Below are 26,612 nucleotides of genomic sequence, written 5' to 3' on the forward strand. Positions count from 1 at the left end.
CCATTCCTACTGTGTGTATGCATGCATACTCAGTTGCTCAGTTGTATCTGACTCTTTGTGACTCCATGGACTGTATATATAGCCTGGCAGGCTCCTCTGTCTGTGAGATTTCTCAGGCAAGAATACTGGAGTGGGTTGCCATTTCCTTCCATAACTTAATGCAGTTCTGAGAAACCCCATAAAATTTTCACATTGTAAAATTTAGAACTTAGCTAAAGAACCAACCAGTGGGCTTCCCTAGTGGCTCAGTGGTGTAGAATCCACCTGCCAAGACAGGAGATGAGTTCAATTCCTGGGTCAGGAAGATCCCCTGGAGAAGAAAATGGCAACCCATTCTTGGCTGGGGGAACCCACGTACAGAGGAAACTGGCAGACTACAGTCCATGGGGCTGCAGAAGTCAGATGTGACTTAGTGACTAAACAACAAGCAACAGTCATTGCTAGGGGAGAGCTATTTATCAAGTACAGACCAATGTAAGGAATGCATCGTGAAGTTGTGAAGTCGCTCAGTCGTGTCTGACTTTTTGTGATCCCATGGACTGTAGTCTACCAGGTTTCTCTGTCCATGGGATTTTCCAGGCAAGAGTACTGGAGTGGGTTGCCATTTCCTTCTCCAGGGGATCTTCCTGACTCAGGGATCGAACCCAGGTCTCCTTCATTGCAGGCAGACGCTTTACCCACTGAGCCACCAGGGAAGCCCAAGGAATGCATAGATATGGTAATTCTCACACTTACAGTAATAAAAATGGAGAATACTTTTGGCTTACTTTTTCTCTCTTCTTCCCTAATTCAAATGAGTTTTAAGAGTCATAATTTGAAACTCTGCCATTAGCTCCATCAGAAATATTAAATGTTAAATAAAGTGATGTGTATTGGCTATAAAATGAACACCATTTATTATTCTAAGAATATAGAAAATGCTTTTATGTGAACAGTAGAGAAATTGCCAAAAAAGCTATCTTATTTCAGTCTGTAGACAAGTTAATGTGCTACTGGAAAATGCATACATATTCTGACCTAATTAATTTCCAGAGCATTTATTTGCTTCTGAAAAGAGTGCTCAGAAAACCCCCCAGTTAATTCCACTGTCATACAGAAGTCTCACATTCTGAGCACAGGGTCTTAGGCTTGAGTTAGTTTGTTACCTCATTATTAAGGCTCTTGTTGTAGTGCTTTCTGGCATACTTCCTACCATAGTCAAATGTTCGCTTCAGTTTCTGGGTGCTTGAGCCTCAGCTGAGCAGACTTCCTTGTGTCACCTTTGTGCTTATTGTCCTAAGGACACTATCTCCAGGCATACCTGTCTTAATAAATAATTTGATATTTCTGACTTAGAGAAATTGATAAGCATAGTTTCAGGTACCTTCCACCTTCCAAGGTGACTAATTTAAAAATGCTTGAGAAGCTTGTAAGCATCAAAGTTTTAGGAATGACAGAGTGGAGGATGTGGCTGCTATGACTACTTCCTTCTGGAAAGTACATACAGAAATGTGAGATAGTGTATCTTGTTACAGACATCTAATATAGTGAGTTGCTGTTTTTCTTCTATGTGAAGGAAGTGAAGGAATCATTTTGCTTAAATTTAACATTCTTTCAAGAGCCATTAGGGTAGCTCTTAGCTTACTTATGTGATAAAATGATCACTCTACTCTTGTCACATCATGCTTTGTCCTTTAGGATTGATTTATACACTTCCTTGCAACATGCTAAATGCCACTGAAAACCACCAGGCTAAACAGACGTTTGTCTAATAATATCTAGTTTTTACCCCACTTAGGTTATTTTGCCATCTCTAAAGATTACACAAATAATAATATACCTTGATAGTGCAGAAGAATGCTCAACCTATCTATGATTAACTGGCATGTTAAAATGCTTTTTTTATAAAAAACTGAATTCTTTTTTCTTTTCTACAGGACAACATTTTTAAGCTGCAAGACTCACATTTTGAAAATGGCCGTGGGAAGAGCCCATATGACCCTAAACTGCGAACGGCATCTCTTTTAATAGGTACTTAATCAGCAATCAATGAAACAGTACATTTTCTGTAGATAATCGTCAGATTTCATGTTCCTTCTTATATATCAAAATTTTCCCTTATTAATCATAAAATATTCAGAGTATGTCAGTTGAGATATTTTCAAATATTTTGAAAATGAATAAGAAATACTAAATGCTTCTTTGATTTTTGTACTATCTAGTCTATGATTCTTTTTAATCAAAATGATTTAACAGTATCTTTAAAACTGGCTGCTCAATCATATACATCCCCACTGTTGTTATTGTTTAGTTACTAAGTTGCATTTGACTCTTTGCGACCCTTTGGACTGTAGCCCAGCAGGCTCCTCTGTTCATGGGATTTCCCTGGCAAGAATACTGCAGTGGTTGCCATTTCTTTCTGCAGAGGATCTTCCCCATCCAGGGACTAAACCTGCGTCTCCTGCATTGGCAGGCCAGTTCTTTAGTGCTGAGCCACCAGGGAAGCCCCATATCTCCACTAGACATTTACAGTTTTTGTGTTGTAAAAATATGATTTTGATTTTTATTTGAAAGAGGTGTTTCAAAGGGGGAATTTTGACAATTCAGAAAGAAAGTTTGAGATTCATTCTCTATTGTTAATTGTAGTCCCAAGATTTGTAACACTTTTAACACTTGGACGACTTAATCAGCACAATACAACTAAATGGTAATACAGTTGATAGATTCCCCCTCATGTTACTTTGATTTGACAAAGTTCTTGTGTTTCCATCTTTTTTGACTTTAGGGCTTTTCTCTCTTCCTTTTTCTTAAATCAAAACATTCTATGTATTTCCTGTATACTTTTCTTTGACCTCTTCTTTCTAATTTTATTCTTTCCTTTTTTCCTTAAATATTGCAGATAGGTGGTGAATGTTTAGCTATAGTTCAAAAGGATAGAAGTAGAAAGATAGAAGTAGAAGAGGGAAAAAGCTTTAGTTTGTATTGAAAGAGAATTTTTCCACATTCTTTTAAACACTCTGTACTGGGATTAAATAATACACAAAAACTGTATCATCAATAAACAATTTTTTTATTTTTTGTCTCTTTTAATTGTTGAGTATGCCAGCAACCTGAAACACAGAAGATTCTGTTTTTACATAATCATGTAGAAATTATGTAACTTTTTGTTTCCTTTTCCTTTTTTATGAAATATAGAAATTATTTGATAACACAACAACAATAATAGTGAAACTTTTCGGGTATAAACTTTCTATTTGAATTTTGAATAATATTTTTAAATTTTTAAAAGGTAAATTTAGGATATTATTTATTGTATAGTAGGTCCATAACGTTTTCCCTCTTTTTCTTTTAAAAGATAACCTTTTTCCTCTGTTCAACAAGACAAGACTCTAGTCATACTGTCTACACCATTAACTATGAAAATATATTTTTCCAGTATTCTCTAGTGTTTATCATCCTTTCACGGATCCCTTTTTTATTAAGAATAAAACCATTATAGTATGAGTTATCTCTTCTACTGCTTTCGAAATGCAGACAATTTCAGTCCATTTGCTCCGTTTATGGAGCACTTTAACAGAAGTTTAAGACCTGAAGGAATGCAGCAGATGTAACACACTTATAATTTCCTTTTCACAGATGGCCTAGTGATTACATGTGAATAACTTCCTTAAGTACACACACAGAAATTTGAAAAGTGTCTTAAACAAAGGAGAGAAGTCCTATTTTGTTTGAACGTGCAGCCTATACTTGTTTAAATTGCACACTGAAAGCAAAGAGAGAGAGAGATTTCTCAGAAAGCAGTATATAAAATTGTACCTAGAACAGCTTTAATTTGTGGCATGTTTCTTAGTAGGGATCTTCTTGATTATTTATTTTAATATTCCACTGAGTAAGGATGATGACAAGTAAGTATTACATAGTTCATATGGTATGCAACCACACAATGTCCATGGAGAATATGAAACGCCACAGTTTTGGTGTTATATTAGAACTTCTTTGAAAAAGTTGAATGGGTTTGTGAAAAAGAAGAGAGAGTGAGGGAAGTTGTATGAATCATGAAGAGGAGATATAGCTTAAAAGAGAAGCAGCTTTTAAATGGAAGCCCAGATCTGACCTAGCCAGTGCTGTACAGTGATTGAATAATTTTCGGAGATATTTACTGCCTATTGACAAAGAAGATGATTCAAGCCAATGTAAGTTAATTTCTGAATCAGTTGAATAGTAGGATGCAGAAAAATGAGCAGGCCATCATACTATACATAGTAAAATCCCTCAAAATATTTGCAACACCATGTTAATTCAAAAGCTGTGATTTCCTTTATTGAGGTTATTTTCTTCTTTTAAAACTATGCTAAAATTCTTCCTCTCACAGTAACTTTAATTCCCCTTGTTGGATTCCTCTTGGCATTTTTTACTTTGCTGCTTTAAAAATATTGTTTAGTAATTTAATGGAGTTCTTTTAACATAAATATTTCCTACAACACTTCCCAAACTTTTACATAAAAGTCACTGAAATATACAGATTGTACACTATACATTTAAAAAATGGTTTGGGGGAAAGCTTTCCAGCCAAAAGATTTTAAATATGCTCTCCTCATTTTTCCACATAGAAGAAATTTTCAAGGTGGTTCCAGGATGCTTCTTTCCCCAATACTGGGAAGAAAATTGTACTTTTAGCTCAAAACACTTGTAAACTGGCTAGATGGATCTTAACAGCAGATATTTTTATATCCCCAATCCTTCTTTTAAACAATTTTAACCTGTTGTAAGCTTTAGAACCAGATGACCACTTAAAAACTTTGGTTTATGAAATCTGTAAGAGTTAAATATAACCTCTTTTCAAACTGCCTTGAGTTTTAAGCTGATAACTGTAGAAAATGTGAATGTTTCCTGAGCAATGCATAGTTACCCATACATAGTTACCCCAGTCCTACAATATGTCCCAAAGTTTTCAAATCACCTTAGAAAAGTAAAATTTTCAAATCTACTTTAATAAATGGCTTCCCAGGTGACTCAGTGGTAATGAATCCTCCTTCCAATGCAGGAGACGTGGGTTCGATCCCTGGGTTGGGAAGATCTCCTGGAAAAGGGAATGGCTATGTACTCTGTTATTCTTGCCTTGAGAGTTCCAGGACAGAGGAGCCTGGTGGGCTACAATCCATGGGTTCTGAAAGAGTGGAACGTGACTGAACAGCTAAAACACATAGATGCACACACACACTTTCACGATATGAAAGGAACAGTCAACTTGAAAGCAGTTTTATGTTTCTGAAATCTTCATCAGTCATTCCATCATTAACAGATATTATGAGGACCAGCTTCAAGTGTTTGGGACTTTTACGAATGGTTTATTTCCCTAAGCTAGCATTCTGCCATGCGTCAGGAAAGAACATAATTTGACATTAGACTATTGTCTCACTTGGTATTTGAGTAAATGAGGTACTCCCCAAATTAATTAACTAAAATGAAAAAATTATTTGAAGTCGCTGTTTCTTTGTATAAAACGGCATGGCCATGCAAGTTCCACTAGTTTGTTGTAAGATTTAAATAAGACAGTGTAACAACATACTACATTTGGGTATGTACATATTTCTGGCATATAAATGTTAAGTAGAAACTAAAAAAAAAAACAGAACTGGTAATAGTGGTTGCCTGTTGGGGTAAATTTTATATTTTTAAGTTTATATCATTTACATTTATAACTATTTAAAGAATGATGTTAATTTTTAAAGGACAATATGAGTAACAAAGCCAGTATATTCATTGGCATAGAAAAGGTGCTTAATAAATATGAAAATATAAAAGATTCCCATACCCTTTCACTTTCAAGAAGTAGATTTCATCCATGCCATGTGGTGTGGGTGTGTATGTGTGCGCATGAGTATGTGTGTAAGAAGAGAGACAGACATTTTTTCCTGCCTCTGTTTCTAATTACTCTGCTATCCTGTAAAGGGAATTTGCTTAAGGTGTTAACAACATAATGACTTGGTCTTTAGGTTTGTTTGATTTTTGCTCACATCCATGTCACACTTTACACCTGTGTTAGTAATGCTCTTATTTCATCAGGAAATTTTTTTTTTCCCACCTTCTGTTTCTTCTCACCACACCCTTCTTAGGAATTGTAATCTAATACATTAACTGATCTAAGCCACATTTTTACTTCATTTTGAGCTGTGAACACAAAATACAGAGTACACATGAACTTTTGTTTTTTAACACTACTTCTCAGGTAACACTGCCATGGTGGGAATACAGTTCACTAAACTTTTTGTTCATCTCAGGAAAGAATGCTTTCTTTAGAGACAGGTAAGAAAGCTTACAGTTCAGAAAGAATGGCATATATTCAAATAGCAACTTTCATATTTGACAAATTCTAGCATGTTATTTATATCTTTAAGCACTAATTTATCTTAGTCTGATATATTTTTTGAGACATCTAATTGTCTATATGGTATTCTTGTAAAAAAACTTAAAAAAATTTTTGGACAGAGTATCCATAACCACTTTTGTAATGTATATCACAATTCCTTGCATGTATTATTCTACCATCAATTTAATAAAATTGGACAAATATATTTTCTTTCAGTAGTAATTTAGTATATTTGGAAAACCCAAAAGTATGTATCTTAGCTATAATGCAATTTGAACCATTGTAAGCTAACTTATATTTAAGGTCATAAAATTGAAAAATTACACATATATTTTGATAACTTAATAGATGACATCAAACATACAAAAATGGCTTAGCAAATGGGCTTTTTAAATTAAAAAGAAAAACATATTGTTTTCCAAATATAAGCCAGCTAAGGTATAGTAGATTTATTCAACTCAGATATTTTGTTAGATCATTTCAGATAGCTGGAGAGTATAAGTCTTTAATATAAGGTGGTAATACACAGTTACATTAAATGAAATATACTCTGAGCTGATACATTTCTTCTTAAAGAGAATGCAAGAGTATGATATTCTATCATCTATACACTTGGGCCAAATGACAAAGGGGGATTTTTTCCCTAAGAATGAAGAATCAGCACTGATAAGAATCCTATAGACCTCTGAGCAGAAAATCTGATCTAAGGCCCAGTGTTAAGGAATAGTTACTGGACAGTATTAGAATGTGCCTTCATGGCCACCTAGTCATCTGGTGACCTCCAGCTCTTACATATTAAGTTAACTCAAAAATAGTGTTTGAATAGGAGGTAACTTCCTATGACTAGAGGCAACTGGTGCTTTAGCTGCAACCTTTCTTTGGTTTCTAAGTCAACTCTTCATAAATTATATTCTTGATAATAAATTGAGCTCTTCTACTGATGAACCCTCTACACTCTCTAAGGAGCCTACTTATCTCTTGTCAAAAGAGAAATAAAATCAGTCTTTCTGCCTCTGCACTCATTTATATTGATTTTTTGCTCTCTTTATGTGGGAATAGATTAAAAGATAATCATGAGTTTTAACAAAGCTAAAGAAATGAATATGAGAAACGAACACCTGTCATATTCCAATAATATTTACTTGGTTGTAGTTTTTGTTATTTCATCTCTCTGGAATAGAGTTTACAGATAATAGCAATCATAATTATGAATTTTACTCACATTGAAAAAGCTAAATGAAAAAAAAAAAGATTAACTCATGATATTCTTTACTCTTCCATTTCTGATTACACCTCTTCTTAGGCATGGTCTGACAACTCTCTGATATATAATCACTCAGTTTTCACCTTTTGGTTGTTCTATTTTCACCTTTCCTTATTTTCATTACCTCACATATGGTTGAGAGGGCAATGAGGTTCAGCAAACAGTTAAATGCTTTTGAATTTTAAGGTACAGAGGACACAGATCTTCATGTGAAAGTTGTTCCAACATGAAAATGTTTGAAATTGACCTGAACATTTCAGGTTGCTTTCACAATACATTTTAAATTAACATTCTTTTATTCATATAGATAAAAAATCACCTGAAGTTTAAAAATTCATCACATCTGTCAGTCAGTTATTTGTAAAAAGATTGTGTCAACCTTAACTAAAGTGTTAAGCTTATTGAATATAGGCTATATTAAGGAGACCATCTACATTAAAATATTGCACAGTACCTTTGAAACTTGTAAATAGCTTGTTGATAGTGTTTCTGTAAGGATTATTTTTTTTACCTCATGGGCAGATAAAACATTATTGCAGTATATTATTGTGAGAGCACGTCAGTTTTGAACTTTATTTAATTAAGTAAAGAGAAGACAAGATTTTTTGAATCCCAAAGATACCACAATATGCAATATGTCAATTTATGATGTCGCATGAGTACTGTTCATAGAGCTGGTAAATTTTACTTAATATATTGTCAGACCATCACTTTTGACTTGATTCACAACAGTTCAGAATAAGTGATAAATTTTTAAAAACTCAGTCTCTAAGAGAAGTTATCTTTTTGTTAATATTTAAAGTCATAACTTAGAGTTACTCAGTGATTCTGTCTGTGTAGCTGTCCTGTACTGCTTTGGACATTTTCCAAAGCCTGGTGCATTCAAACACATCAAAGAACCAGAGGTTCTACCAGAGCAATTAACTTACTTTAAGCTCAGTCATGTCCAACTCTTTGTGACCCCATGGACTATAGCCCACCAGGCTCCTCTGTCCATGAAATTCTCCATGCAAGAATACTGGAGTAGGTTGCCATTCCCATTTCCAGCTGATCTTCCCAATCCAGGGTAGAACCGATTGGTGGCAGATTCATCACTGTCTGAGCCACCAGGGAAGCCAAATTTAGTGTGGATCCCTGAAAATATCCATTTTCGTTTCAAAGACCTTTATTTTCAAGTGAGAATTGTAGGTGTGAACCAAGGATATCACATAAAAGATCAATTAATAAGACTTTGCAAAAGGTAGTGATAACTGAAGATGTACAGAAAGTTTCTGATTGATACATATAAAAGTCCTTTGGAAATTAGTGGTATACCAATGTTTAACTTATAATTTGTGTATGCCTACTTTGTTTTCTGAGTATTTCTTAAGTCAGTTATTTAGAAACATTAACCTGTCCAAATAATCAACAAGATAATATTACTTTTTACTGTCATTATGGTAGATTATTTGGAGAAAATATTTATTGTTTTTCTGTTGATAATTTACATAAGCAAGCAGGCAATAATGCATTTTCTGGGTGGAATAATATGAGGCATTTTTTTGTTTAAAGGAAAGAAAATGCCAATTTTACAAACTTCAGTTTATTAAAAGGTGATATGATACATAAGGAACTTGGGGTTAAACAGACTTGAGTTTGAACTTTCACCTTGACTTGCTACTCATTCAGCTGAGGAAACTTGGGTTTCTTGAAGTGTAAAATAAGGATAACATGTACATCATGCGATTGTTGACAGAGGTAAATGAGATAATTTGGAAGTGTTAAGTCAGAACCTGACTTCCCCACAAGCACAAATGGTATGCAATAAATATTAAGTTCTCTTTCTCCTTCTTTCTTTTTCCTTTGTGTTCCAACCTGCTGATTATGATTCTTCCATTATTAAATTCTGTCCTAGAGTTAATTCAATTTAAGTAGAAATGAATCAAGGCAAACAGAATCTTGAGCTATAGTGATTATGGCCTGTGTTTATCAAAATCCCCCCTCTTCAAATACATTTCTGTTATATTTGAGACTCTGTGGTGTACTTGTTTTATGATTAAATGACAGCTCATACCAAATTAGAATATTTTTCCCACTTGATGTATTAAAAAATGGAAGGCAAGAAAAGTATTAGTCTTTTGGAAATTATAGCAAAATTTCATTAATTAAGTCCCACTATAAAGGAAATATATTAGAAATTTAATTTTTTGATTAAAGCTGAAAGTATAAGTAATATTTTACAATGAGACTGTAAAAAATAAAGATATTAGAATCATAGTAGCTTTAAACGTATAAAAGCAATGTGGTACATATAATTTTTGTTTCCATTCATAATGTCCACTGACTCATATTTTACTCAATTTTTCAAAGTTAGTGCTAAATGAGTAATGAGACAGGATAAATATTAGTAGCTTTACATGATGATGCAGAAGGTGTTAGGATGGTCTTAACATGAAACTTGTACTTAGTTTTGGTTTGCTGCTGCTGCTCCTAAGTCGCTTCAGTCGTGTCCGACTCTGTGCGACCCCATAGACGGCAGCGCACCAGGCTCCTCCATCCCTGGGATTCTCCAGGCAAGAATACTGGAGTGGGTTGCCATGTCCTTCTCCAATGCATGAAATTGAAGGGTGAAAGTGAAGTCGCTCAGTCGTGTCCGACTCTTAGTGACCCCATGGACTGCAGCCTATCAGGCTCCTCCACCCATGGGATATTCTAAGCAAGAACACTGGAGTGGGTCGCCATTGCCTTCTCCGAGTTTTGGTTTAAGTTGCCTTAATTAAAGTTCGTGTATGTGGTTTTATTTTATCACGATGCAGATGGAGAATTATACTCTGGAACAGCAGCTGATTTTATGGGGCGAGACTTTGCTATCTTCCGAACTCTTGGGCACCATCATCCGATCAGGACGGAGCAGCACGATTCCAGGTGGCTCAACGGTAGGTGCTACTACTTGCAAGGGCACAAGCACAAAACATGGCGTCTGTAGTAAGTCAGTGGAGGGGTTTCCTCCTATTGTGCAGGTGGTATGAGTTGAGATTCAGTGTGCATTTAAATTCATAGTGATGACTTCATGGCTGTGGGTGTGAGAAAGTGGGGCAAAAAGAGAAAAGAGATTAAAAATTGTGGAAAATATTTGCTTTGTGCCAAAAGTAAAGTTTCTCAGTAGTTAACAATGGAAAAAAATAGATTTGGGCTGGAGCTACGGAAGGGAGACAGTGGAAAAAGATAAGATGCCTTACCAGTCTTGTCTTCCAGGGACACCACCATAAATCTCATGTAGTATTTTTTTCCTCCACACCTCTCGTGTTGCCTTTAGAGCATCATATAAATTCTTAAATGTTTAAAAAATTGTGCTAAACACATTACACTGAAAATATTTTTGAAACATTTGTATCATATCATTTGATTCTCCTTTAATCTTCCTAAAATTTTTTTTTCCACTTTACAGGTTGGGAAATTAAGACTAATATGTTAATCTAAGATTGCATCTACCCCATAGTAGATTTTGGAAAGGAACCTAGTTTTTTGAATTTCAGGTACTGGTGTCACTCCTGGATCAAGCAGATACTTTTTAAAAAATTATATTTTTTGAAGTGTAGTTGACTGACAGTATTGTGGTAATTTCTGCTGTACACCAAAGCAATTTGGTTATACATATATAAATATATTTTTTACATATTATTTTCCATTATGGTTTATCACAAAATATTGAATGTAGTTCTGTGTTCTACACAGTAGTTCTTTATTGTCGATCTATTTACTATATGCTGGTTTGTGAAGCAGATACTTTTAAAATTCTTTTTCTTTTTAATATATAAATAAATTTACAATTGAAAATGATAAAATTTATATGCCTAAAATAAGTGAACACTACTTTCACTCAGATTTTAAACTAAATAACCCTTATGTAAGTCTTCTATGTAGAGTTTTTTTTTTTTTTAATTGTGCATTCATCAGTGATTTTTATACTGGTCACTCAAATATGTTCATAGATGTTTTTATTATTAAATAAGGATCTCCATTTATATCTGCCTTCAATCCTATAATATAAAGATTCCCAATCCCTAATCACATTTTCATGAATTCTCCTTTGTTTTCACATACCTCATTAAGAAGGATGAATTTCATAGCTTACAATCCATCTATGTACTCAGTAAGGTACTTGATTATCTCAGTATTTGAACTTCTGCCACATTTGTTTCTCCTGCTCGTCTAGGGTTACCTCAAATTAATTTCATCTCTGTCTTGTTTGTTAGAGAAAAATCAAAATCTGCTTCTGAACCTCTGAAATTTCAGGGGACCGTGAGTTGTGGGTTTTCCTTCTCTGTGCTCATGCTCAGTCGCTCAGTTGTGTCCGACTCTTTGTGACCCCATGGACTGCAGCCTACCAGGCTCCTCTGTTCATGGGATTTTCCAGACAAGAATACTGGAGTGGGTTGCCGTTTCCTTCTCCATTGTTCTCTGTATCCCAACTCTAAATGACTGTTTAAACCATAAAATATACCTCAAATTACCTGTCAGCATTCATTTCTCCTATAGCAATGTTTCCGATTGTCCTGTTATTTTTCGTGTATTAATGAAAATGATGTGCTTCTTACCTTCCACCTTTGACCCTACTGCCTTTGCTCTTAATTGCATTGATTTTTGTCATAAATTTACCCAGTTTACTTTTTTTTGCTGACTTTATTGGTTTTTCACCTCTGATTTCTTTCCTGATCTGAAAACGTACTCATGTACCCTACCTAAATTCTCCATTTAATGATGGTGAACCACAAGGTCCCTAGATGGCTTAAGTCCATAGTCTGGTTAAGGAACTTGTTTACTCAACATTTTCACTACATTTAGCTGTTTTCATCCTTACTTTGATCCCATGAAACTGCTCCTCCACTAATGACTTTCTATGATTTTTTTTTAAAAATCAATCTCCATTTCAACTATCTCTCCCATAGTATTTGTCACTACTAGCCTTTTCTCTTTAAAAGAGTCTCTTCTATGTTTCCTGTATTTCCTGCTCTCCCAGGTTTATAATAAATTTGATATTACTAGTAAGTTGCTGTCCTTTAAATTAATATGATGCCTAACTAAGATAATTCATGATTCAGTACAAACACAGTGGTAGTCAAAAGGGACTGGGCATATAGCTAGATACCCACCGTCTGGGACTAGAGGAGGTAGAATGATACCAGGTGATCATCTGAGAAATTAGAAGCCTCACCAAGGAACTGGTGGCTTAGATGGTTAAGCGTCTGTCTATAGTGCAGGAGACCCGGGTTCAATCCTTGGGACGGGAAGATCCCCTGGAGAAGGAAATGGCAATCCACTCCAGTACTATTGCCTGGAAAATCCCATGGACAGAGGAGCTTGGTAGGCTACATGTAGTCCATGGGGTCGCAAAGAGTCAGACATGACTGAGCGACTTCACTTCACTTCACCAAGGAACAGAAAAGATGCTGATAAGATTGTGATAAGATTGTGTAAAATCATAAAAGACCCAAAGTCTAAAATCCCAGAGGACAGTTTTGGAATATCCACTGTCAGTTATTTAACCTATCCTCTGTCAGTCAGTTCAGTCGCTCAGTCGTCTCTGACTCTTGGCGGCCACATGAACTGCAGCAGGCCAGGCCTCCCTGTCCATCACCAACTCCCAGAGTTCACTCAAACTCATGTCCATCGAGTTGGTGATGCCATCCAGCCATCTTTCATCCTCTGTCGTCCCCTTCTCCTCCTGCCCCCAATCCCTCCCAGCATCAGAGTCTTTTCCAATGAGTCAACTCTTCTCATGAGGTGGCCAAAGTATTGGAGTTTCAGCTTTAGCATCATTCCTTCCAAAGAACACCCAGGACTGATCTCCTTTAGAATGGACTGGTTGGATCTCCCTGCAGTCCAAAGGTCTCTCAAGAGTCTTCTCCAATACCACAGTTCAAAAGCATCAATTCTTCGGCGCTCAGCTTTCTTCACAGTCCAACTCTCACATCCATACATGACCACTGGAAAAACCATAGCCTTGACTAGACGGACCTTTGTTGGCAAGGTAATATCTCTGCTTTTCAATATGCTATCTAGGTTGGTCATAACTTTCCTTCCAAGGAGTAAGCGTCTTTTAATTTCATGGCTGCAGTCACCATCTGCAGTGATTTTGGAGCCCAAAAAAATAACGTCTGACACTGTTTCCACTGTTTCCCCATCTATTTACCATGAAGTGATGGGACCAGATGCCATGATCTTAGTTTTCTGAACATTGAGCTTTAAGCCAACTTTTTCACTCCTCTTTCTGTAGGGACTCAAAATTAGTAGGAACAAACTTCTTTAAACATGGCTATCTGGTCAGTTCTCAAACTGAAATATTTATGTAGTAGGAGAATTTTTTTTTTTTTTAATTCAGCAAGGAGACTTTGATCTACTAAGAACTCTAAAGGGCATACAGGCTTTCACTGTCCATGAGAAAGAAAATCTCATTAGAAGGTGGAATAACATAAAGGATAGTGTAGTATACATTTCATTTTTATGGCTTTGGTGGAAAAAAGTCATCAAGTTAAAACTGCTTTTGTGCTACAAACTCACATGTTGACAGCTGAGTCTGAAGAATTTAAACTGTGGGAAAACAGTCCGCAGTTCTGTACTTCATCTCTGCAAATGTGCAGTTCATTTGAGAATTCAGTTATCAGTCTCTCAGCACTAAATGTGAGAACTGATTTTGCCAAATTAGCACAAAGGTTACATTTGACAGGGTGCAAAAACCAGAACTGCTGCAAGATGGAGGATGCAGACCTATCTGACATAGAACCAAGGGGCTGTGTGATCACAACCTCATGAAATTAAATACCACTGAAGGACAAAATTAGAAACATAATGTTTATACATACATGCATAAAATAAATGAGTTTTGAGGCTTCGGCATAGACTGCACAATCAGTTGTGCTGCCAGAAGTCATAAATTACCCTGCAAGGTACTTTTTGTATGGTCTTCCAGGCTATTCAAATTAGTTTTGGTACAGGAATTACTTTACTTTTATCAAATAAGTTCAAACCAATTCAATTATTTTGGAAGAATTAGTTGGCCTACTTTAGATGACTTTTAATTTGTGTTTTTTGCTAAACTGAAATTAGAAAAGAAAAACTGCTGTCTAGAATTAGATCTTGAAATGTCTCAGCTTTTATGGAATTTCACTACTTTCATAATTAAAACTCACGAAAGTTTCCATTTTTGTAATAAGAGAAATAATGGCTTAAATTCAGTTTCACTCTACCAGAAAATAAATCACTTTTGATGGCAAAACATGAGAAAGATGGAATCTATTGATTTTTTACATAACTTAAAAAAATCATTTATTCTAGCCTCTAGTTTAAGATTGCTAGATATTAGGACAACATTTGCTTTCAGAAAATGTACTGGTATGAATTTGACCTGATGTGCCAAAATTCACTGTTTGTTTTTTTTTTTTTTTTGCTTTATAAATTCTATATTATACAGGTTTAAACTTCAGTTCTAATTTTGGTTTACTAACAGTGTGAAAATTAGGTAAAATTGCCCTCTTCATAGTAAAAAAAATAAAAGCTTTAATAGTAAAAAGAAAAAAAGTTCACCAAGCTGTAATAATAATTATTTTTAATATTTATTATGTAAATATTATCACCTAGTATTCTTGTTCTTATTAGTCATGAACAAGAAGATGGAGCAGATGAATGGCTAACCCACATTTATTTTTCTATTTAATGGGCTAATATTTGATTGCTAATATTGTTTATGTCTTGAACTAAGGTTGGAATACTATATGATAGAAGAAAAGACTATTATCTTCTTATAGTTAAAGAAAAGAAAGAAAAAGGACTACATGATAATGTGTATAAAGTACTAAGCAAGTGATTGGCATGCAGTAAGCACTTAATAAATGTATGCTTTTCTCTATTCTTTATCTCAAATCCATTGGGTAGAGCATGCTGAGTAAGCATTTTTAGACTCATTCTCTGAGTATAACATCTGAGTCAGGACAGTCAGAGTTGGGTTTAATGTATAAAACCACATGGATCCTTGAGAAAGCCAAGGCCTAGTACACCCAAACAGACCTAAATGCGGTGCACAGAGTGTGAGGCTTTCCCACTTACTTCAGGAAGACCTGTTTTCTTTAAGTGGAATTTCCTAAAAGGATTGTGCCTGTGGATAAAGCAACTCATTTGCTTTTTTTTTTTTCCTTTTCTGTAATTGAAATGGTATGTGAGTCATCATTCTACTTCCTCTCACTTGTAACATAGTCAGACCAGGATAGCCTGCACTTACTTGAATCAGCATGGCTTCCTCTGCGGTCATGCACTAGGATATTTCATGTTCTCTAATGATTCAAATTTCTCTACCAGATATATATTTGTTTGAAAATGGAACCAAGAAATAAAACCACAAATATCTGAGGGCACAAATTAATACTGCATGGTACCAGATACCTAATCTCAGATCACTTGTACAACTCTTTTGATACACTATTTTAATTCTACCACCTTTAAAGGCATGAACTGTAACAGAGTTATCCAACTGGAATTTTTTAATAAATAAAATTAATCGCCTAGTTTGGCATAATGTCAGACTTATTAATGATGCCATTTTGAGCTATTTCTCAGATGAAAGTGATAATATTTTGCTGACTTGGGGGAGGAAGTCCACTGGAAGCCTTATTTTATGGTTATGTGAGCACATGGTATTATAGATGTGGACTGACCATTCAGTTAAAGCAATAAGAACAATAAACATCCTCTATGAAAGAAGAAACAAAGATAGTCTCTTTTAACTTTTGAATTATATATTCTATGAATTATATTCTATATTCATTAGTTAACAGTTATGAAGTATCAATGCATAGAATCACAAGTATTAATAATTTTGGTGAAATTATGCTAAAACATGGATATGTAATAGTTTAAAGAAAGTATTCATATCTAGATCTAAACACAGTCTGGTAGCTGTGTTTTTTTCTTCATGAATCTATTGCCAGGAAATAATTTCATCCTAATAAAGGATGTACACCTGCCAGAAATGCAATTTTTCCAAAAAATAAATATATAAAATTTTTCTGAAATTATTATTCTCTCTAAATGATGATAAATTTAATATACTCACTTTTAATATACTCTATTTTTCATAAAGAGGAAAAGTTACCAAAATATATCTTTACTTGATTGTTTTTCCTGAGGACTGATATTTTATGTCACATTTTATCTAAGGACCGTAATCACTTTTAACTTTTTTTTTTTAATTACCTATACTAATGAAAAAAAATTGAATAAAACTTTGGAAGAAAAATTAACTCAGAAATAATGTTTGGAAAGTCATTTGTTTTCAGGGCTCTGAAAAAATGTAGCTGAAGAAAATTGTTAGAATTTGCTGTTTTACCATTTTTTAATAATGGACTGAAAAGTACAACCCTCAAGTATGGCACATTAATCATAAAGTTTGAACCACTTATTTCAGTAGCTGAATGGTGAGAGTAGAAAATAACATTTTGCTGTATGATTACATTAACTGAAAAAAAGTCTACTTTTTAAAAATTAAAAATTAAGAAAATATATAAAAGTAAAGCAAAATCTTAGAAAATTCTATAAGTTAAAAGCAGTTCCCTTTTTCTCTGGGTTCTTAACATTATTTTTCTCTCATCTCACCATCGACTTAATGAATACAGAGCCTGTCTATACCAATTTCCTCTTCCAGAGTCACTACATTCAGAGCTTGGTGGGTCTCAATAGGGATTTACTGCTGACTGAGTAATCTGGGTTCATGTGTGCAGTGACATCTAGCAAGAGACTTACCCTGAGAAGTGGATACCATGACAATGCGTGTAACCATGGTGTGACTGGCCTCTCTGACATGGCTCTCAAAAGCTTTCCCTCTGTGAAAACAGAAGCCTGTTTGCAAATTAATTAGTTTCTGGCGGCAGCTTGATTGTTGACCCAGAGTTTGTAGAGTGGAAAAACAATCAGATTAGTGTGCTCAGGGTAAAAGACCAGTGTGCAGTTGCGTGTGGCTTGCTCAACTATTGAAACCATGAATGGACTGAAACAAATTCTTTTCTGAGAAGCCTAGGCAGAGGTTAAGTGTGATGAGCCTAGAGCTCCCAACAGCAGGAGTGGGGAAATTAAAGGATTTTAGCCACAGAAAGCTGAATGATGGCAAGCAATGCCATTGAATTTTAATAGCATGGACAGTTTTGATGGGAGGGTGGCGACCTGTTAGATTCTAATGACTGAGTAGAATAAGTTCACATTATTATTAAATGTTGGTTTGACGCAAATACTTTCATAGTAGAAATTTTCAGAAACTTTCAGATGGGGAAGTTTTCATTAAATTTGTCTCAAAGGCTAATACGATGATATCTAAATGAAAAACTGTTATGAACTAACCTGTGTTTCTATACCGATAAAATTTTGTTGATGTATTTACCCCAACTATTTTCTAAGATGCAATCCTCATGTGCCGAATGTAATTAATCATGAGTCAAAGAGAGATCTTGACTCATGAGAATGAATATTTTGGTATCTATTTTTGCAAGTATCAAATTAGGTTAACTGTGCCAGAGAATGATGTGCCAGAAGCTTAGGACAAAAAAAAAATTCTGCATACAGTTTTTGATGATTAAAATTAATCAATAGATTATTGTTTATGCTTACTTTTTTAAAATTACCTGACACAATAAGCCATATATACACTTCCTTCTTAGATACCACTGGCAGATGTCTCCTTAAATATAGCTCTGAGGGCTATCATGATACTTTCCCATTCAAAAATCATTTATATCTTTCTATTTCCAAGTGAATTGAATCCAGATTTCACTGCCTGTTAAGTTCTTTGTCATCCAATCCTAAATGACCTCTCCAATATTAAGCACTAACAAACTCAAATTAAACTGTGTTCAAAAACTTACTATTATTTTCATTTAACCATAGCATTCTCGAAAAGGATTTTAGTCTTTCCCGCCTTGGAATCCCAGACCACATTAAATGCATGTTTGGATTTAGCACAGAGCCTCCCACTTTGCCTTACAGTTTAGGATATACCAAAATAAAAAACAATTCAATGAATCTGCTTTGCAGGCTCTGTAGTCAGATTGTCTGAGTTTGTATCCCAGGTCCTCTATCCCTTGTGGCTTTGGTGTTAATTTACCTTACTTATTTTCCTCCTCCATTTATGATGTGTTTTAATGTATTAATACTAATGCATTGTTTTTCTGAAGATGCATGAGACAGCCCTTATAAGGTAATAAGAACAGTGTCTGATCATATGGTCAATGCTCATTATGACTGTGGTTGCTGCTGCTGTTATTTGCGTACAAGCTCTATATCTACAATATAGTGCACATTTTGCAAATTCATGCAGTGAGCCAGTCTGCAGATTTTTTGCCCTTCTTAATCTGTTCTCAGGTTACTTTTTCTTAATTTAATTGATTGTTGTCAATGTATGTATAGGCAGTTAATATATCAAAAATATTTGTCTTTACTATTAAAATAATGTATAAACTTTGTAATAAAATTGGGCTTAACAAAACTAGCAGATGAAACAAATGATGAACCAAGGGTAAATGTCAATAAAATGTATTTTTCTAAGTATTAATTTAGCTCTTACCACTGAAATCATTAGTTTAATATTTTAGTTTTTCCAATATACTTTTTTAAAAAACATTGACTAAATTGAATCTAGGATATTTCTTTATCTTGCCATATCACAGCTTAACTTTTAATTTTATTTTTCTTGTGACGACATCATCTATAACATTTAGGATGAGAGTTAAAAACATGGAGTCTATGGAACTTGACTGCTTGACTTCTCAGTAGTTAAGCATCTATAGACAGCTAACATGAGCTCTCTGTACTCAACCTCTCTTTTTTCAAGAGGAAATAATAGTCCCTTCCTTATTGGATTGTTAGGAGGATCATGCATAAGTAAATTTCTATACAGCTCTTGGAAAATAGACTACTTTTACCAAAAACAAAACAAGCAAACAGAACAACTGTTGATGTTAACTGGTTTCACAGCATTATGTAAGAAATTTAAATAATAGAAAAATAAAAATACCTAACTATGTCAAATCACTAAAGATGTAGTAGAATGCACACACAGTCTTACTAAACTGAACAGCCATGCATTTCTGAGAAAGCAATGAAAATGACTTAAAAGGAAAACCAAGCAAGGAGAATAGTGATCTATGCCCTTGCCTTAGGTTAAGTCTATGCATAGAGAATTTCTTCTGGTCAGTACATTTTGATAAAAATAGGTCTGCTACTGTTTTGCTTTAATAAAGAGGAAGAGTTTTTTCTAAGCTTAGTTATATACTTAGTTATATACTTATTACTAAGTTACTTACATATAACATTGGTGGCGGTGGTGGTTTAGTTGCTAAGCTGTATCCAACTCAGTGATTCAGTCTGTGTAGCTATTTGGCACTGCCTTGAAAGTTTCCCAAAGTCTGGCACATTCAAACACATCAGAGAACCAAAGGTTCTACCAGAGAAATTAATTTTAAGCTCATTTGTGTCCAACTCTTTGTGACCCCATAGACTATAGCCCACCAGGCTCCTCTATCCACGAAATTCTCCAGGCAAGAATACTGAAGTGGGTTGCCATTTCCTTCTCCAGAGGACCTTCCCAAACCAGAGATCAAATCTATGTCTCTTGCAATACAGGGGAATTCTTTACTGATGAGCCACCAGGGAAACCCCAAAAATGACATTGAAATGATGTAAGCAAAGCTTCATATAGTCAACCCAACATAAATCACAAACCGTTATGTAAGAGAAGAGTATTTAAAATATTTTCCTGGTAATGTTAGTAAAGAACATTTAAGTGTGTTTACATGCCCTTAAAAGAAATATTTTCAACAGAAATGTTTCTGTCACTATATGATTTAGGTAAACTAGACAAGAGAAAATCATATCCCTTCATTTGCACTCCAGCCTCCCACAACTTCCTTCAGCAATCTGTCAATTTCCTGTGGTAATTTTGGATCAACACATAAATTCTCTATGACATTTTACATATGGTACTATTATTATGTTAAAATATATTTATTCAAAAATAAAGATATGCATTTGAAAACTATAATTTATTAGTAATTTTCATAAATTAAGCATATATTTTATTCATTATAGAAGTATAATTTTTATTATTTTATGATGATTTACTAAATCTTAACTATGTTGGCATTTAATGTAGGCTGTTAGCATAAAAGATGCATTGGAAGTGTATCTCTTCAGTATATTTATAAATCTCTCTTCTTATTATTATTCCGTTGCTCAGTCATGTCAGACTCTGTGACCTGTAGACTGCGGCAGGCAGGGATTCCCTGTCCTTCACAGTCTCCTGGAGTTTGCTCAACCTCATGTCCATTGAGTCGATAAGGCCATCCAACCGTCTCATCTACTGTCGTCCCCTTCTCCCCCTCCCTTCAATCTTTCCCAGCATCAGGGTCTTTCTAATGAGTCTGCTCTTCACGTCACGTGGCCAAACTATTGGAGTCTCAGTTGTAGCATCAGTTCTTTCAGTGAATATTCAGGATTGTTTTCTTTTAGAATTGAACGGTTTGATCTCCTTGCAGTACAACGGATTCTCAAGAGTCTTCTCAAACACCACAGTTGAAAAGTGTCTTTTCTTTATGGTCCAACTCTTACCTCCATACATGACTACTGGAAAATTCATAGCTTTGACTATATAGACCTTTGTCTGCAAAGTAACGTGTCTGATTTTAATTCGCTGTCTAGGTTCGTCAGAGCATTTCCTCCAAGGAGTAGGTGTCTTTTAATTTCATGATTGTAGTAGCCATCTGCAGTGATATTAGAGCCCAAGAAAATAAAGTCTGTCACTGCTTCCGTTGTTTCTCCATCGTTTGCCATTAAGTAATGGGACCAGATGCCGTGATCTTTGCTGTTTTGTGTGTTGAGTTTTAAGCCAGCTTTTTTCCTCTCCTCTTTCACCTTCATCAAGCGGCTCTTTAGTTCCTCTTCACTTTCTGCCATAAAGGTGGTATCATCTGCATATCTGAGGTTATTGATATTTCTCCTGGCACTTTTGATTCTAGCTTGTGCTTCATTCAGTTAAGGAGTTCTCGTGATGTACTCTGCATATAAGTTAAATGAGCAGGGTGACATTATACATCCCTGGCATACTGCTTTCCCAATCTGGAACCAGTCCGTTGTTCCCTGTCCAGTTCTGTTACTTCTTGACCTGCATACAGGTTTCTCAGGAGACAGGGAAGGTGGTCTGGTATTCCCATCTCTTTAAGAATTGCCCGCAGTTTGTTGTGATCCACACAGTCAACAGCTTTAGTGTCATCAATGAAGCAGAAGTAGATGTTTTTCCAGAATTCTCTTACTTCGACCAGTGATCCAATGGATGTTGGCAATTTGATCTCTGGTTCTTCTGCCTTTTCTAAATCCAGCTTGAACATCTGGAATTTCTCGTTTCACATACTGTTAAAGCCTAACTTGGAGAATTTTGAACATTACCTTGCTAGCATGTGAAATAAGTGCAATTGTGTGGTGGTTTTAATATTTTTTGGCATTGCCCTTCTTTGGGATTGGAATGAAAATTGGCCTTTTCCAGTCCTGAGGCCACTGCTGAGTTTTCCAAATTTGTTGACATATTGAGTGAGGCACTTTCACAGCATCATCTTTTAGTAATGAAATAGCTCAGCTGGAATTCTATCATCTCCACTAGCTTTGTTTGCAATGATGCTTCCTAAGGCCCACTTGACGTCACACTCAAAGATGTCTGGCTCTAGGTTAGTTATCACACCATCGTGCTTATATGGGTATCAAGATATTTTTTGTATAGTTCTTCTGTGTATTCTTGCCACCTCTTCTTTATATCTTCTGCTTTTGTTAGGTCCATACCATTTCTGTACTTTATTGTGCCTATCTTTGCATGGAATGTTCCCTTGGTATCTCTAATTTTCCTGAAGAGATATGTCAGTTCAGTTCATTTGCTCAGTCATGTCTGACTCTTTGCAACCCCATGGACTGCAGCATGCCAGGCTTCCTTGTCCATCACCAACTCCTAGAGCCTACTCAAACTCATGTCCATTGTGTTGGTGATGCCGTCCAACCATCTCATCCTCTGTCATTCCCTTCTCCTCCTGCCTTAAATCTTTCCCAGCATCAGGATCTATAGTCTTTCCCACTCTATTGTTTTCCTGTACTTCTTTGCATTTCTGTAACTACAAATAATCTATTCCATTCACTTAATACAGAGTTTAAAAAATGTCAGGGTTTCAGTGTCAGAGAGAGTCATCCCTTTTATACATTTATAAAATCATATGTGAAGTTGGTAGATTTATTTTTCCTTTGAAACCTCCATTGCCTTTTTCTGTTTCGCATACATACAGCAGGATTTAAGTGACAGTCAGTACAGAGTTGTATTGGGGGGTGTGTATATTGTATTTTGACCCATTTACAATTAGTAAGCTTGAATCTCAGTGATCCTGAAAATTAACAATGCCAAAATTGATATCAAATGATGATTGCCACTAACTACTTAACACCTATAGAGTTTATCAACACATATTAGAATAAATAAACACATTATACCCATGTTTTGCAGGACTAGAAGACAATCTTCTAAGTCAAACAAAAATGACAGTATTCTGAAAAAAGAAAACAAAACAGAGAAATTACCACTAAGCCTTACTCATTTTTGGATGAATTAAAGAGGCATCTAGTCATATTAATAATTAAAATTATAAAATTTTGGCTTATAATACTAGGGTGAACCAGGAAGTTATAAAATATCTTTGATCAGAGATTTTCTTGTATTTTCAATAATCGTATTAAATATTTTGAAGAGAAATTATTGAAATTGTGGGATATTGCTGTTCCCCGTAAGAAAGCTAATGATTATTGTACTTCTGAGGATTTATTTTAAATAAATTAAAGGGGAAAAATCACATTCTTTATAAATATTAAAGTAATATAGTCAACTCTAATCAAGCAATCAGTGCCCTAATGGATAAAAGTATACTGTAATTGGATTTGAGAGACCTTAAGATATTGTATGTTAATGAATCTTAAAATGTAAACTGGTTTTACACTTTTTTTTTTTCCTTAGCCAGAACTACTTTTACTTCCTTTCTTGTCCGTTTCAAATTCCTGAGGAAGAGCAACTTGCAGGATGGAATTGAAAAGACTGGCTGGAGATGGGGGTATGGCAGCAGGACAGAGAACAAGAATGGCAGAGAGTCAGAGGATCCAGTTTTAATGTCCTGCAGTGTTGAAATCATTTGGTAGTGGTAGAGCTGAGGCAGAGACAAAAAAGAGGGTAGCCGTGTCATAAAGATATGCCAAAGCTCTACTCACTTTAATAGTTTTGATTTTGTATAAATGTGCTGTAATTCCATTTATCACTTCTGTCTGTAAGCTACTCATGAATTCCCAAACTTTTCATCTTTGAAAAGATCACACTTTGTTAGTAGATTATGTCACAAATATTTAGTACAGAATATTTTGATAGTAGCAGCAAAATGATGCTCCCTTTAATACACTGTAGTGCAACTAAGTAAGCTGAGTATGTCACTGCTATTAAGACGGATTACTTGGAACTACAACATATTTTCTAGGATGAGAAAACATAGGAGATTAAAATCACTAAGTGGGAGAAGTTTTCAGAAAACTTAACCTATCCACTGTATGGATGTAGTCTGAAAAGAAAGATGAAAATTATTTAGAAATAACGAACAGATTGATTCCTAATGGTTAATAGTAGCTTCCTAAATAGATTGTCATTATCACTTAACCACAGTAATAATATCTGTCACTAAAATAAAATTTATGATATCACTTGCTGAAATTAAGATTCTTAAACTATGCTCTCGAGTGTCCTATCTAAAAGTCGAACCCTGAAGTTTATCATGTAAATTAGAAGTGATGCATATTAATAATTTTTCACAGTCTTGGAACAGCACAAAATATTATTGGAACATATGTTAATTCATGAGCCATTTTACATCTTATCATACAAAAAAATGCTATATAATATGACATGATAGAGGTAAAATAGATAAGTTATTAATGAGACATTAAGAATAAATCACTTTTAGATGAATTAAACTGTCATATTTAATTACTATGTACAATGTGCTTATGTTCTGCTTTTTAACGAATGTCTTTACTTTCCCCAAGTCCAGTCCTTTCTCATCTCATTCAACACTGTCTCTATTCGTATAGAACTTAAGTTTACCAGTCGACACAGTTACTAAAGTAGAATTCTACTCTTCCCTCTGTACCCGGCGCTTCTACTCAACGTGCTCCTAGATCACTGATAGTAGTGCAGTGAATATCTAGCTACATTTGCCGGCTATAACATATTATTCTGGCCAACTTCCATTTTTGGGGTGCACATTAAGCACTCTCTTGGTACCAAGAACTGTTATAAGAAACAGCTAACTAAGGGAAATCTCTGCCTTCTATTAGATAACACTAATAGAATTCTTTATCAAATGGAAAACTCTAGAGGTTTTAGCATGCCTATGGGATTATATGCATATATGTCCAAGGAGTCTTAATATCTTAAATCCATTGTTTAACCAATAAAGTAAAAGAACACATATATCCATTTTTCTTTCAGTGAAACATGAACTTTTTGATTCAGTTGATTTCCACGCTTTGTTTAACTCAGTATCAGAACCACAGTGTCTAAGCCTTTTGCTATAAAATGATACCAAGATTTGACAAGTTATGAGGGAGGCTGCTTTTTATCCTTACATCTACAGTTGTCTCATAAAATGTGTGTTTAAGGGAGTTCAAAATCCAAGAAATTGGCGATCCCCTTTTTTAAGTTTTGTGGAAAAAAGATGGGAATCAGTTGGAATTTAAAAAAAAATTGTACATAATATGACTGTCAATTTTTAGGAGATACTATTTTAGTGGAATATGTCCCTAATTTTACATAAATTTTTAAGTAAAGTCATCCCAAAAATAATGAGACAAAAAGAGATAATGGTTAGAGAGATTTGTTAAGGAATAGAGAGAAACCAGAAATAATATTATTTTATATAAAGCATTTTAGCAGAAGTTCTAAATGCTTTTAGATAGATATTCTAGAAGTTCTGGGCTGCTTTCCAAAAAGTAAGTAAATAAGATCACTTCAAGTAGTCTCTGAGATTTAAAAGAAATATGTAAAAATGATGAATTCATCATTAACAATAAGCATGATTCTTGACCCATTCTCTAACAGTAAAAACATTTCATTTGTTTAAAATTTTTAATTTTTCATTTGATTATTTAAAGCAGTGGTTAAATAATCTCCCTATTTCTTTGGATTTTATTATATTAATCTATAAATTATATTGTTGCCACATTTTAGCAGCCTTTATTTTACAGCTTCTCTATAAATATTTGAGGGGGGCACAGTAACAAATTGAAGGATGATATTTTGAAAGATGAGGAAATCTACTTTTACTTAGTGTTTTAAGCTAATTAATATACATAAGCATGCCTTGTTATATGGTCTAAGAAATTTATTCCAACATGTAATTATATAAGGCTCAGAACATTGCCCAGACAATGGTTGTATGTATATTATAATTTTTATTCCATGGAAAAATATAGAAATCATAGGTCCACTAGAAAATAAAACAAATTTAATCTATATTAAAGTTAGAAAATATTTCTTTGTGTTACTAAAATAAAGAGAAACAAGCCCTGTACTTATTCAAAACAAAGTTGAAAGTATCAAATTGGTTTAGAAAATGACTTTATTAGGCCTGACTAGGTGTCTGAAAGGTGGAATATAGGTGGAAGCTATTCCATATTAGTACTCAAGATCTTATAGAATCACTATTAAAGCAGAAGCAACGGGGAAGAGTTGCAAGGAAAAAAATAGGAAATGGAATGCTTGCACTGAACAAAAACACAAGTTGACTTAAACAGCACTGATTCTAAATTGCATCCGCTGTACTGCAAATGCATGACGTTTAGTGTTATTATCCCGAATATTTGAAAGTTTTAATAACGAAAGTATTAATTTGTAAAATTGATGTTTTTACATAAAGACAT

General features: G+C 34.5%; 1 protein-coding gene across 1 annotated transcript in view; it reads left to right on the top strand.

The window, feature by feature from the left end:
* The window catches only part of SEMA3A (semaphorin 3A), a 238,760-nt gene that overhangs the window by 141,840 nt on the left and 70,308 nt on the right, over positions 1–26,612 (top strand). The window contains exons 5-6 of the mRNA XM_068972706.1: positions 1,917–2,010; positions 10,409–10,528. Coding sequence (XP_068828807.1) covers positions 1,917–2,010; positions 10,409–10,528 — 214 coding nt within the window. The remainder of the gene's footprint in view (positions 1–1,916; positions 2,011–10,408; positions 10,529–26,612) is intronic.

This window comes from Capricornis sumatraensis, chromosome 5 (assembly GCF_032405125.1).
Source record: "Capricornis sumatraensis isolate serow.1 chromosome 5, serow.2, whole genome shotgun sequence".
In the NCBI taxonomy this organism is placed as follows: Eukaryota; Metazoa; Chordata; class Mammalia; order Artiodactyla; family Bovidae; genus Capricornis; species Capricornis sumatraensis.